Here is a 20,333-nt window from a genome sequence, read left to right as displayed (position 1 = left end):
TGCCTGCAGCAGATGAAAAAAGGGCGTCTGCATGACGAGTTGCGATGCGGTGGCGTGCCCCGCATCGCAACTCGTCATGCAGTGAAGTGTACCCTAACACCTTTGCAGGTACTCGTGACACCTTTAACACCTTTGCAGGTACTCGTGAAGTGTACCCCTAACACCTTTGCAGAAAGAGTGAGTTCTATATTTGTGGATCTATACGCTAATGTTAGATCTGGAGGAAGAAGACTCATGCCTTTGGTATGAAAAATTACGGCCTTTGTTTTCGCCGTATTTACATTTAGACAGTTCTCAGTGGACCAATAGGATAGGCTGCGCAAGAAGTCATTTGCCATACTAATTAAATTGGTACAAGAACCGGACGAGATGAAAACACTTGTATCATCTGCGTAAATGATAAATTTCGCCTTTTCGTAGATGGAAGTAATATCGTTAGCATATTAGTTAAACAGCAACGGGCCCAAAATGCTACCCTGTGGGACGCCACAAAGTATTTCTTTGGTTACCGATGTATTGTGGCCTACAGAAACAAACTGGCGTCTGTTATTAAGATAAGATTTTAATAATTGAAGTGCAGTGCCTCTAATCCCATATTTCTCTAGTTTGTAGAATAATATATTGTGAATAATATGATCAAACGCCTGTGTAAAGTCGACAAATATGCCTATTGTTAATAGCTTATGTTCGAAGTTCTGCAATATAAATTCCTTTTGATCGAGAAGAGCTAATTCTGTCGACCTGTTTTTACGGAAACCGTATTGAGCATTTGAAATTATCTTGTACTTTTCACAGAACGAAGACAACTGACCTAGAATAATTTTTTCAAGACCTTTTGAAAAAACAGGGAGGATCGAGATCGGCCGATAATTTTTTATATCCAATTTATTACCCTTTTTAAATAATACTACTACCTTAGCAACCTTCATATTTTCTGGAAATACGCCTGTGGAAATGCACAAATTATAAATATGTGTCAAAATAGGGGCAATATCATATATAACAAATTTTATAGGTAGAATCTGAAGACCATCGGCATCGCAGCTGCGAGATGTCTTGAGTCTTAGGTACACAGAACATACATCCGAAGGCATGAGTGGCTGAAAAAATATTGTGTTTGCGTTCCAAGTAATGTGCACATAGTGCGGCATGGGATGATTGAGGTCAACGTCTCTGTGTACAAAATAATCATTGAAAGCGTTTGCCAAAGTTTGGCAGGCAAGCGCTCGTTGCCAGCGTAATTCGGCGAAGCTTTGGCAGTAGGTGACTACGGCTGCAGCGGTACATGTAGTCGGACTCATAACCAGGAGCATTTGAAAAGTGTCATCTTCAATGCCCTTGAGAATTTGTTTAATCTTCTCTTCCTCAGTCATCTTAGGCTGCTGAGCACGAGGTCGCGGGATCGAATCCCGGCCACGGCGGCCGCGTTTCGATGGGGGTGAAATGCGAAAACACCCGTGTACATAGATTTAGGTGCACGTTAAAGAACCCCAGGTGGTCGAAATTTCCGAAGTCCCCCACTACGGCGTGCCTCATAATCAGAAAGGGGTTTTGGCACATAAAAACCCCATAATTTAATTTTTTTTTCTTCCTCAGTCATCGTTCGGCTTATTCGGTTGTGGAGATCAATGGCGTCCTTGATATCACTAGTGAAATTCTCGCCTGGCCATTGTGCTCGTTGGTGGAGGTGGTGTTCAGCGTGAAGCATTCGCATGGCCGGATGGCCAAATATCTCCATGAAAGCAGTCTTAAAGTAATTCCATGTAGTGATAGTGGCCTCATGGTTTTGGAATCAGAGGTTGGCAACATCCGCAACATAAAAAAAAACAGGATAAAAAGTAACATTGGTGAGCTTTCCCAGATCGTCCCATTTGTTGGGGTTGCTCACCCATTCGTACGACGTAAGCCAGTCATTGATGTCAGTAGCAGCAGTGCCACTGAACACAGCTGGGTCTCGTTGACAAATGGCACCGCAGGTGACTGGTCCAGTAAACGAAGTGGATTGCTCACCGGCATCGTCTGGCATGGTCTTGGCAGTAGCGGTGGGCAGAGTAGGGCTCCGGAGTTCCAGGGTGAGACATTATAGGACCGCACTTCCACCAAATGCTGTGAGGTTTATTGACGGTTTGCGGGAATCCCAGTCATGTCTGGTCCAGTGCAGAGAGCTGCCAAGCAGTTCCAGCCAAGCGCAAGCACGAGCAAAAGCAGTGACACCGACCCTTTGGTATTTGTCTTCCTCACTTCAGGAACCATGCGGCCGCAGTAACGCTTGTGCTATCTTAGTCATTACAGAGGTAATTAATGTTAGCTAATTAAACTTAAATAATAGTTGACTGTGCGCAATGAAGGAAAAAGAACTATTGACTAGCGTTAACAAAAGCCTATCAACTTATATGATAGGTGCTGTTCTCATAAATCTCTTGGCTATTTTTTTTTTTTGGCCACATTTAGTTGGCACGTCCGGTATTTAACCTAATAGTGTTTTCCAAGGAATGCAAATTGGTTTCCTTTTTCAGGCCTATGACATTTTTTTTTTCCTTTAGTGAACTTTCCTTCATCTTGCGGGCTTCCGCAGAACTTATTTACCTTAACCTAATACATAGTGTTCTGCAAAGTCACATAAAGACGTATAACAATATAATAGTATATAAATAACTTTTCTTTATTTTTCTGTATTTCACTCATATTGTGCCTTAACTAGTACGCTCTAAAACTAACAATTCCTGCTGCACTCCTGCTCCGATGTGCCAAATTTGCTTCTCTCAGAGCTGCTCCAAAACTCCCTTGGCCGCTTCCATCTCTGTTTTTCGTCTTTAAATCATGCGAGCTTTACGGTAACAGGCAGTTTCTTAGTGACTTTGTATTCACCGAACCCGTGCTCTCATTGTATGTCCACATACTCAATTGTAATTCCAAGATGCTGTGAGCAAAAGGAAGCTATTTGTGCTTCAAATTGAGCTTATGTCTCGCTGTGTAGATCTTTGGTTCCGCAATAAAAAAAGAAGGTTTGATCAGCACATGTGGTTTTCTGTATTAACGCATTTTTCGGTGAGTGCTTTGAGCTCGCAGACAGCTTTGCAATCTAGGTTTTAGCAGACGAAACTAAGGGTGGGTCTCGTGATTTGTTGCTGTTATACAACTTTTTCCAGTAATTCCACTCGCAAAGTTAGAGTGTTAAGAGAGTTCCAGACGGGATAATGTGTTCAAAATGGTATCCTACGTAGTGGGTTCATCTTGGGTGCTATTGGGTCCATGGTTCAGCTCAACGTCCCCTGCCAGGATCAGCAAGAGGCTAATGCGATGGCCTGTAACACATTACGTAGATATCTGGCACAGCATGCATGCTGCGTGGGGTAAGTAACGAACTGTTAAGGCCGATTCATGACCATGCTCGATGCATTGTCATACATCGAAATAGTTTTAAACGGCTTAGGTGCAAGAAATGATATGCGAAGCACAGCATAAGAATGCAAGTTTGTTCATTGCAATAAAATTAAAACACTTGAAGCTTTTCAAATAAATAATTGCTTTTGAAATTTTTTTTGCCGTTTACTTAAATGAAATTTCTGATAAACAGAACTTTCTTTTTGGACGTGCATTGCCATTTGGTGGCACTGTCAAGAAGTCCACGAGTGGCCTCCAGGACGAGCAGCGTGGCATGCCAGTGCCTGCGAATGCTGGGAATTGTTTCCTTGCAGGGTGTCTACCAACCGGGAAAACCGGGAAAACCGGGAATTCTCAGGGATTTTGAGTAGTGAGGAAAAACTCAGGGAAAACTCGGGGAATTTGTGCTTCTATCAGGGAAAATTAGGTGTAATTTTTTTAGAGGGTCAAAAGTCGCGGTAATGCTGGCTCAAGAAACAGACAGGACTCGTAACGAATCGTCGTCGGCCTTAGGAGTTGCCAGTGTACAGTCAACGACCGACTTTCCGGATTCCCGAGATCTCGGACGGCTTCGCGGCACCACCACGTACCCCAAAGAGTCAATGTATCATAACGTCTGAAATTTCAGACGCAAGAACTCTTCGTCGTCCGATTTTCTAAACGTCTTGCGTGATCGCAGGTCCGAGACGCCATTAATGAAAACCACCACCGCTGCTGTTTTGATTATCTCGCCGCCTCGAACCGGTGCTCTCGCACGCAGATCCGCTGGCAGCCGTAGCCACCACTGCGGCAACGCTAGGCCTAGCTGCTTCGACGTTCGCTGTTAAGCTTCGTGTCGTTCGGTGCCGTGTTTCTTCATTTCTCCGCTGACAGCAATACTTTTGTCTTCGAAGCTCGGAAAGCACGGCGCATTGCATAATGCTCTTTCCCGAAAGTCTGCTTTGCCTCAATACTGTCGTGTAACGCGGTGAAGCGTAACAAGCGTAGGAAGGGGCAATTGTCGCGGGACACTGTATGTATTCCTTAATTTTACACGTGTGCACCCGCCCTCACCTGTCACAGTAGGAGCACCGATATGCCTAATAAGTGCACTGACAGGCATTCAGAGCTTTTTCAGACGTACAGGTGTCGATTTTAGCCCTTAAGGGCAGTAAAAGACATGAATTTATTTTTTCGGACTGCCTGATTTTTCGGAAGTTTTCGCGGCCCCTAGGAGGTCCGAAAAATTGGACGTTGACTGTAAATTGACCAAGAGTATTCTTCAAATGGTCCGTGGGGCGAACGCGCGGTGAAAGGAGGACGAGAACAGAAAGGATCGACACACTGAGGAATGAACGGGGATTTAAGTATGCGACCGCTTCTTTGAAGGAGCCTGCGCTCAAAAAACACATTGTTGGCTGATGCTGAGATGCAGGTGTCCCTCATCCAAACCAACATAAACTCTTTAAAGCAGTGAAACACAACACTGAGGCGTCTTGCGCGAGCGGAGAGTATGTCAGGACAGTTGCATGACACTGAGCATGCTATCAGTTGATAGAAATAGCTCATATTCGAAAATATTTGCTTCTGTATGCATCTCCTTTCTATTTGTACTAGAGAATGTACAACTCGATTTGAAAATTTTTCCGAAGACATTTTATTTGCTGTGCATTTTAATTACCCCTCCCTTATATTCTTTTTTTTTAATAACATAAACACTACTTTAGTATTCAAATTGGATTAGGTCGGTTTTCTTTAAAATTTGTTTCATATGCTTACTAGAGAGTGACAGCATAGGGCGATATGGTTTCAGCGCGACTTGGCATAAAACATAGTTCTGCATCACTCAGGGAATTTTGCAAAAGCACTCAGGGAAAACCTGGAAAACTCAGGGAATTTGGAAATGTCAACTTGGTAGACACCCTGCCTTGCCTGCCGCACACTCACTGGTACATACTTAGTGACACAATTTTGCCGGAGGTTCATTGAAGGGTGGAACATACCCAGTGCATTCATGGCACAGCCTTCAAATGCATCGGATTGCTCTGTGCTTGTGAACCCTTGTGACGTGGGTTTGATTCTGCTCCGCATCAGAGGAATCTAAGTGTTTTATGACCCGCTGCCATCCTGTGCAGGGAGGAGAGGGACATGGAGCCGTCAGGAATGCGACGCAAACGGCATCGCACCACCGCGAGCACGCGAGGCCCGACTACCTAATGTGCTAGGCGATGACGTTTACGTCTGACACCGCCTATATTACTGGTGTGGGGATGTGTTGTCACATGGATGTTTACAAAATTTCGAAAGCTTTTTCTTGTTTGTTGTTTGCTTTTGTTCTTATCGTAAAAAAGGACCACACAAGTCCCAGGTTTCTATATATGCTGCTATCGGTGATTTCTCAACGTATTCCTCAACCTTTGCATTGGCACCTTATTGATCAAGTAAGGTAATAAATGTTAGCTCATTAAACTTATTAATTAAGCTTGTTAATAAGGGAAAAAGAAACTCTACTAGCATTGACAAAAGGTCACTAACATAGAAAGGGCACTGTTCGCAGGTAGCCCTTGGCTACTTATTTCTTGGCCACATTTAGTTGGCACATCCGGTACGTAACTTAATAGGGGTTCCTAAGAAACTTGTATTGGCTCCCTTTGTATTTTCATGCTACAGTCTGGTGGATGACAATTTTTTCCTGTCATGAATTTTGTTCGCCTTGCAGGCTTTTGCAGAACTGATTTGTCGTAACCTTATAGTGTTCTGCAAAGTCAAAGAACACCGTTCCTTCATCTGCCTGTATTTCACTCATGTTGACCTTTGCCAAGATACTCCAAAACTCCTATTTACTGCTTCAAAGCAGATAATTCATGCTATGTACATGCTCCAAAGTGCCAAATTTGCTGTTCCCCGAGCTGCTCTAAAACTTCCTTGGCCACTTCCATCCCTGCATCAGGAAGCTGACTGCATGTCCCACCATCCTGTGAACCCTCCGGACACCGCAGCCATTGACTCTGACCTCTGCATAATGTCCACCCATGCAATTTTTTCATGACATCACATGAGCGTCGACTGCATGGTGTGTCTGTCCGCGGCCTTGTAGCGGTGAGGGTCGGTAGAATCAATGACAGTATGCACGGCCACGCAAAGCAACTTCTAGTTCGCATGTATTCGGCTGCGACATTCACTTCAAGAGTGCCCCTCCCTTCTATAAGGCTGCTGGCATGCTGTGCGCTCAACAGTTGCACGATTATTAAAAAATTGCAAAGGTATCTCCAAGTTCCTTCACATTGCCGACAAACAGTGCTGTGATCCTGTTCTGCGCACTATAGTTGATTGTTTAGGAACGGTTACTCCTGATCCTTCCCTTTGCCTTTTCTGTATTCTTGATGGAGCCCTTTATAGATACAACTTGCTGTCTTCAGCAGGGCTTCTTTATCCCCTTGATATTCTTACAGAACCTTTATTTTGTATGGGCCTCGACCTGTTTGGCCCTTTCCTGATGTGAACAACTGACTACAAATGGATTGCTGTTGCCACACCATATGCTATGCCATTACTCGAGCCCTGCAGGCCAGTCATACCACAGACATAGTGAATATTTCTCCTGCACAACATCCTCTTACACCATGACGCTCCATGACAGCTCATCGTGTATTGCAGACATTGCTTCTGGTCTAAGGCCCATGACGACATCCTCTGCTCATGCTCTACTGAGCATCAAGTAGCCACAGCTCATCACCCACAAACAGAATGACAGAACAGAACGACTTACAGAACAAACCTAATTGATCACTTACTGATATGTTGGTCATGCACATTTCTGCAGACCATTGGAACTGGGACATTGTTCTGCCATATGTCACCTTCATATATAATTAGTGCCACGAGAAAAAGGACTAGGACGGGCAAACCAACGACAATGAGGCTGAAGTGTGTGTTGTTGCTACAAGTACTTCGGTTGCCATGTTTTAAGATGTCTGCTTGAGCCGTCTGTGTTCGTGCCTGCATTCATAAACAGCACTTGTGCTTGTTTCTGCCTCGCAACAATTATTTATTAGGCAGACTTGCTGTTGCCTAGATATGTTTAGACACAGGTTCTTGACTCCATTGCATTATGCAGTATGAGTTTTATCATTTCAAGTAAGAGGTGCATGATGTTGATGGATGTTGAATGTTGATGGACACAGTGGAAACGAGGTGCCTGCTTTCTCCCTGTGTTTCAGGTGAAACTGTTCCTGCTCCAGAATGTAGGGATCGGCATGGGGGTGGCGCTGCTCTTCCTGATGGCCAAGTATAGCGAGAAGATCAACTTTGAATACTTCTCGAGTCTGCCACCCGGAGTGAGTGTGGCTGCAGCCTCGTTTGGGGGAGCACACGATGATGCCAGGGCTGTCTTTGGAGGCCTAGGCATGTGAGCCGCAGGCACCACTTAGACTCTGCCTCGACACAACACCATCCAGCTGGACAAAAAGGGAAATAGAGAGGTGAAAAAGATGTGTAAATTTCCTGCATGGCTCACAATGTACAAACCAGCTCAGCAACAATTTTTTTCGAGTGTGGTTAGCTTATTTGGGGAGCCCACTTCCTACTTGGACATTAATTAGATGAGTTGACATGACCTACAGTGTCACCTTTTGCACGTTGGCACTTTTGCATTGTCGAAGTTCTTGCTGATTTAAGGCTTAATAATGAGAAAAGCTCGCCAGTAAGGTTAAAATAAGAAAGTTCCATAACTGCAGGCAACATGGAAGAGGCTTCAAAATGTTTGAATATGACCGCGTGGTGTTTACCTGATCTGTGGCAGGTCAAGCAGTACTGCAGTAAGCATCCACGAACCAGCTGTGCTGTTGCATTTGTGCATTTGCTTTGTGCTTTTACATGACGCCTTTTCTCTGAATTTTCTGACAGGCTGAGTTTTTCTACATCACAAATGCTCGCACTTAAAACATGGGCACGGCATGTTCAATTTTTGAGATTCTACAATGCAAAATTACATGGAAGCACAGAATATGCTTCTACATTTGCATTTTTGAGTGTCGTGAAAAGTTAATACAAATAACCACCTTTACCTTATACGACTATGTTTACTGACATTTTCACTACATACGAACTCGAGTTCAGTTTCACATAGATTTGTGATTTTCATGGCCATATTATACCACCGTTAAAACTGGCATTAGTGAACATGGAATAACTGCATGGAAAGTTTACCTACTTTGTAAGTGTATGCCGATATGTGCTTTTAAAAACATCTTGTGACATAGTTGTGCTGTGGAGCACATCAGCTGTTGCTTACACTGCTGATTGCATAATTGTGCTAAAGCGCACCATAAGGGCTCACACTCGGCTGGTCTTACCTGCACAGCCACTGAGTGTTGACCGTGCCAGGGCATCAGCTGGGGATGGCTGCATCACTGTGCTACTGTTTTTCGTCTATGTGCCTGTTGTGTGAACAATAAGGCACTTATCAAAGGGACTGGCAAGTGAGACTATGTTGCATTTTAGATTATAGTGCTTCATATCGATAAAAACAAGCAAGTTTTTCCCTTCACCAGCACATTAGTGTGTAATTGCTTAGTGATAGTGCAAATAAGTTGCAATTTTTGGCTTCAAGCAAAAAGAAAAACTGCTTCTTAGATGTTGCTGTAACCATGCATTAAGGGCAAAATCAAACTGTCTCTACAAAAATACAAATAAAACCTGTCAAGAGTACATGCCTACTAAATGCAAACCTGCTGTCCAGGTTTTATCTCCTTTTGGTTGTCAGCATCAAAGCCACTTCATTCAGTTTTATAAGGTACATTTCATCTGCAAGAGCAGTAACCAGATGCCACCAGTACTGTCACCGGCGGCATCCTGTGACATGAAATGGGTGCTGCTCAAGATTCCAGTAGGTGAAAATTATGTGAAAGCAATCTTTGCATGCTTCCATCGTCTAAAATGCTTTGGGGTGTTGTGAGGCAATGTGCACCCCTTTTTGTGCAAGTGTTTTGTGGAAGAACCTTTGGGTGTGCATACTGTCATATCTGGTTAGGAAAGAGGAGTGACACTAACAAGCTGCGGCTTGCTGGTACCACATAGTACATATTTCCTTGCCTTCATTATAGCCGACTTAGGTGACCCCACGTTTTCTAAACATATTGGGAATATTGACATGTGTGACTATCTGTAGGCAGGACAGGAATGTTTGTCTCATGGAAATTTATGTAGCTGAATCATTATTTTTTAGTACTTAAAATCTTTGCTGTTTATTCTTTGATAATTTTGTGCATCCATGCTTTATTTAAATTAGACTCGTACTGCATTGGAGGAACACAGAGTGCTTATGAGGTGTCATATTCACTGTGACCGCCCCTTGAAATTTGTCATGGAGCCAAAACCAAACCGTATGTGTGGTTGACTGCAACACTTCCCAAAAGCTTTGTGTTGCACAATAATGTTCAAACTTTTGTAGTTGATGATGTGCATAGTAAGTTGATTTTGCCCAGCTCACCACTTGTACAATGCTTTCTATAGTTTCAGTTTCCCGATTGCTCTTGTAAAATCATGTGTAAACATTGTTATCTTGAGCACCAGAACATGTTCCACAGCATGGCCCCATGGAGGCTGTCCCATACTGCTAATGTCCCCTCCCGAAAAAAAACTGCAGCCACGACTGGAAACTCCTGCTTTTTGGCAGAAAGTAACAGACCAATTTGTGTACTTTGAGGTCGTGGCTGTGCTATTGTGGGTGCCTGTTACCTTCTTAAAGCATGTCAAACCAACCAGCCTACATCAGGATGCTCCTGACTTCAGGGCATCTCTGGCCTTGTGGAGCTTTCTTTCTGCACCTCTTCGGCCATCTGCATGTGGTGTCTCACTTGGAATGCTGGCTGAATGCTTTGACACAATCGTGTCACTTTCAGTATTACTCACTGCTTTTATTATTGCATTGTAAACAGACACACATCTACTTTTTTTTTTTCACTGTACAGAAATTTCAGAAAGTTTATAAGCTGTGAAAATGTCTGTCTATAAACTGGATATGTGAAGAGACAGTAAACTTAGCTAGTCAAGAAACAGCCTTGCCATTTTCACTTCTCTTCATCATTCTTAGTGTAATGTGGTCACTGACAACCCTACCCTAGGTCCAGACATTACTAATTTATACCATTATTTATCTGTTTATTGGCTGTACTTAACAATTAAGGTAGCAACAGGTGGCATGCGTTTATTGTGCTGTTTTTTACTTGGTCAAGTTCGGACCTGGTGTGATGATTTGCTGTTCTCAAGGAGGTTAGAGAAATGTCTCCGAATGGCCAGTGTAGCAGCTCTTCAATACACTGTGAGTCCACCATTCTCAGAAATGTGCAGTTTGTGCCATTCTTCGTGGAAAGGCCAACTTGTGCTGCTTGCATGTGTGGCACTTGGTAATACGCTCAGGCTTCTCTTGAGGCTCAACTGTTGCCTGTCTAAGGGCATGAGACAGTTAAGTAATGTAAAATGTCTGAATTTTGAAATTTTGACTGAAAAGGAAAATGAATTTTTTTCTTATCTGCTGCTGTAACCAATCAGCATGTGCTGCAAATTTTGCTTTCTTCCATCACAGCTTTTTTGCACATTATAGGTGGCAGTGGTTATTTTGAGACACATTAATTGGTTCATGTGCTTGTTACTGAAGAAGCTTGACTTGTCAGCATGCTGTTTGATATTAAGACTTATTGCTATTGATGTTCTATGATAATGCCTGTTTTTGTAACAGTGTAGCCATGTGCGTACATTCTTGTTTTGTTTTCAACTCATTGCTAAAGTTAGCTTTACACTGATCATTATGTCACATCTAATGCATGCGCATTACTCTGATCATTGTGTATTTTTTTATTGGCTTTACTTTTTGGCTGTTTGCCCCATGCTATGTCTTGTAGTGCTGAAAACCATTTTTCCAAGGCCTTTGCTGTGTGGTGCAACTACTGGTTTGCAGAGTTTAGCTTTTTTCCTAGAGATCTTTGTCATTTGTGCTTGAAAGGAGCTGGGCTTGCAATGATAATAATTTTGCTTTGAAGTTATCATAGTATGTCCACAAAATTGCTGCGAATATTATGATACTGTGTGTCAGACGCAGATGAAGAACACTCAGGCAACGACGCCATGTAACTATGTTGCGATGGTGCCGTAAACAGTCATGTTTTCTCTGCCCCCTTCTATATGACGACAAGATGTTGGGATCTCCACTGTCTGTGGTTTAGGTATTGCTGGAGCTATTGTATGCGTAAGTTTTAAACAGACTGGCACGATCTGGTAGTGAGTGACAAAGTTGGCAGGATACTAATATCATGGCCTCTGAGATTGAGTGATGCGCGCAGTCATGTGCAGCCCGATCTCATAGGCCATGGTAATACAAGCTGCAGCTTGGTGCATCAAGTTATGATGTCATTGGGTAGTGAAACTTGACTCACTTTCTTTTCTGCCTTACCCAAGAGTTGAATCTCTGAAAATAGACAGAAATCATTGAGGACGATTGTCCATGTCGAGCTTTAGCTTTTTGGCATAAGCTGCTGACAAGCTGGAACGTTTATATCTTGCCTGTCCCATCCCATCTTCGGCTTGTCGCCTCCCTCCACACTGGTGCTGGTTTAGTTCGACCCGGCTGGTGACATCAGTGCCAACCGATCTGGGAGCTCCTCTGCTCCTGGAATGTCTCTTTTTCCTTTGTTCTTTTTGCAGTTAGACACACGATCCTTCTAAAGTTGGGGAAGTAGGCAAAGAAAGCTTTAAAATGTGTATCTACCTTCGTTGGGAGTGTTTCAGTTTGTTGAAAGCTATTTTAGGCGCTGCTTTTGTGTAAAGCGGTAGGAGAAGATTACTGTTGAGTCTCTGAAATGTTTTGTTTAGTTCAAGACTGCCGCTAGCTAAAATGTACACAAAATTCGCAGGTTTTGAAGTCGTTTTTGAAAACCAGTGGCAATGTCACGTAAGCGATAAAGTGGATAGCTCTCAGAATGACCTTGAGCTGCCTGCAAAATAGCAAGCATGCTGACAGGTTATAAGCGAAGCAGAATTGGCTGACAAGGTATCAACCAACATACTTAGGTTGTCTTGCATGCTACGCTTGCAGCACTCGTGATGGTGCGTTTCCTTTCGTTTCCCTGATAATGTGGCTTGGCTCTCATTCTCACGCATTATCGCATGCTAGAATTGGACATATCATTGTGCCAGCATCTCTTTTCCTTTTAATAAAATGTGATAACTGTGGTGTAGGGCTAGAAGGTGGCCTTAACACCACAGCTGAAAGGAGGCCAATAGTTAACAAAAACACAGGAAAAGACGATGGATATGACTAGCTCCGCAGCCCTCATCAAGTAACGTTATAGTGTCCCAGACAGCATAAATGCATCCAGAGAAGTCGCCAAGATGTCTGCACGAGGCTGTCCGGATACCCAAGGATGTCCCAAGCTTGTCCAAATAGTCTCCAGAGAGGATTGTCCATTGAGAGCAGGTATGGGGAATGTTATTTGCATGTTGTTCCAATACCTTTTACGGATAAAATTGGATGTACATTGAATCTGGTATTCCTTGTTTAACACTGATGCTAGAGATTAATAGTGCGGCAACTTACCTGGAACAACTAGTAAAATATGTATTATGAATTGCATAAAAATTTGAGTTTTATAGCTTATTCACCACATTGGGATCCCAGTCAACTCCTTGTAAATTATTTATGGACAATTATTTTAAAGCTGTGTAAGTGATGAAAGGCATCGAGACTGCTATATGCACATCTTCTGTGACATACTAAGTTTAAATTTTGGCTGGTTCCATATTTTCTGGCATGCAGACACATTGGACTAGTACATGACCTAACACACACACACACACACACACACACACACACATATATATATATATATTTCATAATTCTGTATTTTATATATTCTATGCTATTGACACGTGTACTTATCGTTATCGGGCAACCACGTTTCGCCGCTTAACAACTGTAATCGCAGAGCGAGGGACGCGCCTGCATGTATCCGACTTTTCTGGAAGGTTATCGACGCTTCTATCCGCGTGTCTGTTGTCGCCGAACCTTGTGTTATCAGATTTCATCGCGTGACACGAATGGTGTAGAACTTTGTGGAAGACACGCGGGTCCCATCAGTTAATCGGGAACATTCGACGACTGATCTATAAAAGCCGACGCGCTTGACCCGCTGATCAGATTTTCGACGATCGCCGAGCATGTTTGCCGCTATCGTTGTGCTATAAGTGTAGCCTGTTTTGAGGGCACAGGTTCGCCCAATAAAAGTTAGTTTTGTCGTTCACAGTATTGCTACTGTGTTATTCACCGTCACTACCACGTGACATCTGGTGGAGGTGCTTGTGCGTTCATGTACCGAACGCCCCCGCAAAGCCGCGATCCAAGTCCGAAGCCCAAGGACAAAACTAACGTCGCCCAAGACCAGCGAGCTAGCCGCCGGCTGCAAGGACTGCCCCCAGAGCACGGACTCCTACCTGAGACGAGCAGGAAGATTGCCACCAAATCCTCCCCAATGGCAGCCCCAGCATCCCCCGTCGTGCTGCAGCAGCCCAGGGAGCCCCCCACGTTCCGTGGTTCAACATTCGAGGACCCGGAAACCTGGCTCGAGACGTACGAGAGGGTCGCTGCATTTAACAGCTGGAACAGCGACGACAAACTGCGACATGTCTTCTTCGCATTGGAAGACGCTGCCAGGACGTGGTTCGAGAACAGAGAAGCCACGTTAACGACCTGGGACCTTTTCTGAAGCGCCTTCCTGAAGACATTCACAAGCGTCGTACGCCGAGAACGAGCCCAAGCACTACTGGAAACCCGAGTGCAGCTGCCCAACGAGACCACCGCGATTTTTACAGAAGAAATGAGCCGCCTATTCCGCCACGCCGACCCGGAAATGTCCGAGGAAAAGAAAGTCCGGCTACTAATGCGTGGTGTTAAGGAGGAACTTTTCGCCGGTATGGTACGAAACCCACCGAAGACTGTCGACGAGTTTCTTCGCGAGGCCACTAGCATCGAGAAGACGCTCGAGATGCGAAACCGGCAATTCGACCGCCGCACCAACGCTACAAACTATGCCGGAGTTCAATCACTGGCCTCCGAAGACCTGCGCGAGGCTATCAGGGCAGTCGTACGAGAGGAGCTTCAGAAGATCTTCCCGTCGTCGCAGCCTCAAGTGGCCTCGATCGCTGACATCGTCAAAGATGAGGTTCAGCGGTCGCTTGGAGTTCCGGAGGTGCAACCTCAATTACCGCAACCCCAACCCGAAGCGATGACCTACGCCGCCGTCGTACGCCGTCAAGGCCCACCTCAGCGACCGCGCCAGGGCCCTGTAACGCCGCAATTCCGTCGAGCACCGCCGCCGCCGCCGACAGCGCGCCCACCCGTCGCCCAGCGGAGCTACCCGAGGAAGACCGACGTTTGGCGCGCTCCTGACCACCGCCCGCTCTGCTACCACTGCGGGGAAGCGGGTCATGTCTACCGACGATGTCCATACCGGGAAATGGGACTGCGAGGTTTCGCCGTCAACGCTCCGCGCCCGCAGCAAGGTGAACGCCCTCGCGATATCGCCGACTACCTCGCCGCTACTCTGTGGAGCTCTCGACGACCGTCGCGTTCACCATCACCAGGCCGCTACCTGTCACCGCAGCGCCGACAATACACTGGCCCAGCTCGGGGCCGGTCAGCGAGCCCATATCCGGAAAACTAAAAGCAGCAACCGATGGAGGTGCGGTTGCTGTCCGTCGAACTGTCGAAGATCCTCCGCCGCCGACGAAGACGCCGAAGAAACCATCTCGACGACCTAATGACGACACGCCGCCGTCCCGACGAAGTCAGCAAGCCAAGACTACACCGACGAAAGACGACTTGACGACGCGACGTTCGAGCTTCAGTTCAACACGACGCAGCCGTGATCCAACGCCAAGACCTAACTGCAACGCCAGACAAAGAACCACCGACCTCGATGTGCTTCTCGACGGCCACGCGGTTACCGCCTTAGTGGACACAGGGGCTGATTACTCCGTCATGAGTGGACACATCGCCGCCCAGTTGAAGAAGGTTAAGACTGCATGGGAAGGCCCTCAAATTCGCACCGCTGGAGGACACCTGATTACGCCGACTGGAATCTGCACGGCAAGGATAACCATTCATGACCGGACTTACCCTGCCACCTTCGTTATCCTCCAACAGTGTTCTCGAGACGTCATTCTCGGTATGGACTTCCTGAACCAACACGGCGCAGTCATCGACCTGAAGTCGAAGTCAATAACGCTGTCGGAAGATAAAGCGATACCGCCGGAGAGCCCTCGTAGTCACCACGCCTTGAGTGTGCTCGAAGACCAAGTGAGCATCCCGCCCCGCTCCAGCATTGTTATTTCGGTCGGCACCGAAATACCCGCTGACGTAGAAGGTGTCATCGAAGGCGACCAACGTCTCCTGCTAGACCGTGAAATTTGCGTCGCAAGAGGGATCGCTCGACTGCATGGAGGGAAAACTGAAGTGTTGCTGACAAACTTCAGCCCGGAGTTCAAGCACATCAACAAGGGCATGACGATCGCGTACATCGAGGAAATTGTGGAAACCAGTAATGCGTTTGTCCTCTCGGATTCCGCCGCATCTACCCCGACGACCATGGTTGCCGAACCAGATTACGACATTAATCCAAGTCTCCCCGTGATTAAGCAACAGCAGCTCAGAAGTCTGCTCCGGCGATACAAAGGCTGCTTTTCGACGTCATCCAGGATTCGACAAACACCAGTCGCCAAGCATCGCATAATCACCGAGGAGTACGCTCGACCACTCCGCCAGAGCCCTTACCGAGTTTCGCCGCGAGAACGTGAAGCTATAAGAGAACAAGTCGACGAAATGCTGCGCGACGACATCATCCAGCCGTCGAAAAGCCCGTGGGCATCTCCTGTTGTGCTGGTGAAGAAAAAGGACGGAACGCTTCGTTTCTGCGTCGATTACCGTCGTCTGAACAAGATCACGAAGAAGGACGTATACCCTCTCCCACGGATAGACGACGCATTGGATCGGCTCTGCAACGCTAAATACTTCTCCTCGATGGACCTCAAGTCTGGCTATTGGCAAATAGAAGTCGACGAAAGAGATCGTGAAAAGACCGCCTTCATCACCCCAGACGGCCTCTACGAGTTCAAGGTTATGCCATTTGGACTGTGCTCGGCGCCTGCAACGTTCCAGCGCGTGATGGACACGGTTTTAGCAGGATTGAAGTGGCAGACCTGTCTCGTTTACTTGGATGACGTCGTTGTATTCGCCGAAAGTTTTGACGATCACCTTAGGCGGCTTGCCACAGTACTAGAGGCCATCAAGTCATCAGGGCTCACTCTGAAGCCAGAAAAGTGCCGCTTCGCTTACGATGAGCTTCTATTCCTAGGCCACGTCATCAGCAAATCCGGAGTACGCCCCGACCCGCAGAAGACAGCTGCCATCGCAAAGTTCCCGCAGCCCACCGACAAGAAGGCAGTGCGTAGATTTCTTGGCATGTGTGCCTACTACAGGCGCTTTGTCAAGGACTTTTCACGCATCGCCGAGCCGTTGACACATCTAACTAAAAGTGATGTTGAGTTCAAGTGGGAAACGCCGCAGGCCGACGCATTTGAAGAACTCAAACGACGCATGCAGTCGCCGCCGGTACTTGCGCACTTCGACGAGTACGCCGATACAGAAATCCATACTGACGCCAGTAGCCTAGGCCTCGGTGCCATTCTAGTCCAGAGGAAAAATGGAGTCGAACAGGTGATATCTTACGCTAGCCGGTCGCTGTCAAAAGCGGAAGGCAACTATTCTACGACCGAAAAGGAATGCCTCGCCATCGTTTGGGCTACAGCTAAATTTCGCCCTTATCTTTATGGCAGACCATTCAAAGTCGTCAGTGACCATCACGCGTTGTGTTGGCTAGCGAGTATAAAGGACCCTTCAGGACGACTGGCGCGGTGGAGCCTCAGACTACAAGAATACGACATCACTGTAACCTACAAGTCCGGACGCAAACACTCCGATGCCGATTGCCTATCACGCGCCCCCATTGACCCGCCGCCGCAAGATGACGAAGATGACGACGCCTTCCTTGGCATGATAAGCGCGGAAGACTTCGCTGACCAGCAACGGGCAGACCCGGAGTTAAAGGGCCTGGTGGAATATTTGGAAGGGCACACCGACGTTGTCCCCAGGGCATTTAAGCGCGGACTGTCTTCCTTCACGCTTCAAAACAATCTCCTCGTGATGAAGAACTTTTCACCAGTCCGCGCCAACTACCTTCTTGTTGTCCCGTCAGGACTTCGTCCAGAAGTATTGCACGCCCTACATGACGATCCGTCCGCTGGACACCTCGGTTTTTCCCGGACACTCTCGAGGATACAACAAAAGTATTATTGGCCACGCCTGACCGCCGACGTCGCCCATTATGTCAGAACATGCCGAGACTGTCAGCGACGTAAGACACCGCCGACAAGGCCAGCCGGATTACTACAGCCAATCGAGCCTCCTTGCCGACCATTCCAGCAGATCGGGATGGACTTGCTGGGACCCTTTCCGACGTCAACAACCGGAAATAAGTGGATCGTCGTGGCGACAGACTACCTCACCCGCTTCGCTGAAACTAAAGCACTGCCGAAAGGTAGCGCAGCCGAAGTGGCGAAATTTTTTGTCGAAAACATCCTGCTTCGACATGGCGCCCCAGAAGTCCTCATCACCGACAGAGGAACGGCCTTTACAGCGGAGCTCACCCAAGCCATTCTGAAATACAGTCAGACAAGGCACAGGAGGACCACGGCCTACCACCCGCAGACGAATGGTCTTACGGAGCGGCTGAATAAGACCCTCGCCGACATGCTAGCAATGTACGTCGACGTCGAACACAAGACCTGGGATGCCGTCCTGCCGTACGTAACATTCGCTTACAACACGGCGGTGCAAGAAACAACACAGATCACGCCATTCAAGTTGGTTTACGGCAGGAACCCGACGACGACGCTCGACGCCATGCTGCCGCACGTCACTGACGAGGAGAATCTTGACGTCGCTACCTATCTCCAGCGCGCCGAAGAAGCCCGACAGCTCGCCCGCCTACGGATCAAGACCCAGCAGCGTACTGACAGCCGACACTACAACCTCCGACGACGTTTCGTCGAGTACCAGCCCGGCGACCGTGTTTGGGTATGGACCCCGATACGCCGGCGAGGACTTAGTGAGAAGCTGCTGCGACGCTATTTCGGACCCTACAAGGTCATCCGACGTATTGGCGCACTAGACTATGAGGTCGTGCCAGACGGCATTTCGCACTCACAGCGGCGCCGCGCACGATCTGAAGTGGTCCACGTGGTGCGCCTCAAACCATTTTACGGACGCTGATTAACTTCCTTAGTTTGTTGTTTTCTTTGCTACGAGTGCTTTTCTTTGTTACTTTCGTTTGTTTGCAGCATCGGGTCGATGCTTTTTAAGAGGGGGGTAATGACACGTGTACTTATCGTTATCGGGCAACCACGTTTCGCTGCTTAACAACTGTAATCGCAGAGCGAGGGACGCGCCTGCATGTATCCGACTTTTCTGGAAGGTTATCGACGCTTCTATCCGCGTGTCTGTTGTCGCTGAACCTTGTGTTATCAGATTTCATCGCGTGACACGAATGGTGTAGAACTTTGTGGAAGACACGCGGGTCCCATCAGTTAATCGGGAACATTCGACGACTGATCTATAAAAGCCGACGCGCTTGACCCGCTGATCAGATTTTCGACGATCGCCGAGCGTGTTTGCCGCTATCGTTGTGCTATAAGTGTAGCCTGTTTTGAGGGCACAGGTTCGCCCAATAAAAGTTAGTTTTGTCGTTCACAGTATTGCTACTGTGTTATTCACCGTCACTACCACGTGACACTATAATGCTTCACGCAATTTCATCTTAATCTGCCAGTTGCAGCTGCCCAAATCTCTTCAACAGACACTGAGCTTATAGGACTTTACATAAATGTACACAACATAGCTGTAACAAAATGTGGCTGCAACACTGAGATTCTCGAGTGGTCATTTGTAGGTAATTTCACAAATATATGTCTATAATTTAATCCTAAAGGCTGTATACTACAGGGTGTACTTGTGAATATTTTATTTGGGATGTACCCAGGACATATTTAAAAGGTCCTTAGAAAGATGAGAATGTTTGGACAATGTGAGAATGTCCTGAGGATATTTGCTTATGTCGGGGGAATTTGTGATGCTGTGTCAGCTGACTGCTGTGTCCGCTTAATTGTAAACAGTGACAAGGTTGATAAGTGACACAGCCAGCAACATAGCCTGTGTCCGAAGTGGCCGTATGACTGAGGTGAGAACACGCAGCTGCAAGCCGATGTCAGTGATGAGACATAATTATAAGAACAGCCAGCAATGCAGCCCTCCTACATGGTCGTTGGGACACGCAGGCCACCACCAGTAGAGCAGCATGTAGGCGCCGGTTATGAAGCTCACATGCAGGGAAGCATCTGAAGAGGCTTGGGTACGTTCTGGCACTGCTGACAGCAGTGCTGGAACACACAGCCTTGGGAATGAAGGAACCAAATTGGAAGGACACGATTCAGATTAGCAATACCGTAACTCTTCTAAACGCTTATCACGAGGTTAGGGTTGTGCTCGGACATGGCAGCACGGGCGTTCTCAAGCTTGGTCTTTGGACTGGGCAGAGAGTGGCATTTAACACTCAGACAAGCATTTCTTGGTCATTTCAAGGGCAGCTTCATTTTCTTCGAAGCCCTAGCTACTAGCATCGGCAACTCTAGCAGAATAAATAAGAGTCGCAGCATCTTGTAGGCAGAAGATGCCTTAATTGTAGCGGGTATATTAAAGCATTTGCAAAGTCTTGGTTAGATGTTGGTCAGTGGCAAAACAGACCCTTAAGACTTCCTAAGGCCTCACTCTCCTTAATGTGCAAGCTTTTTACTTCAGCGAGGATTTG

General features: G+C 46.7%; 1 protein-coding gene across 2 annotated transcripts in view; it reads left to right on the top strand.

Annotated features, from left to right (window-relative positions):
* The window catches only part of LOC135909192 (metal cation symporter ZIP14-like), a 187,507-nt gene extending 174,205 nt beyond the window's left edge, over positions 1-13,302 (top strand). For both annotated transcript variants that reach the window (XM_065441021.2, XM_065441020.2), the window contains one exon: positions 7,584-13,302. In XM_065441021.2, the coding sequence (XP_065297093.1) occupies positions 7,584-7,775 (192 nt within the window). In that variant the 3' untranslated portion in view covers positions 7,776-13,302. The remainder of the gene's footprint in view (positions 1-7,583) is intronic.
* The last annotated feature ends 7,031 nt before the right edge of the window (positions 13,303-20,333 follow it).

This window comes from Dermacentor albipictus, chromosome 9, assembly GCF_038994185.2.
Source record: "Dermacentor albipictus isolate Rhodes 1998 colony chromosome 9, USDA_Dalb.pri_finalv2, whole genome shotgun sequence".
Classification (NCBI taxonomy): Eukaryota; Metazoa; Arthropoda; class Arachnida; order Ixodida; family Ixodidae; genus Dermacentor; species Dermacentor albipictus.
This window is presented reverse-complemented; position numbering and strand designations above follow the sequence as displayed.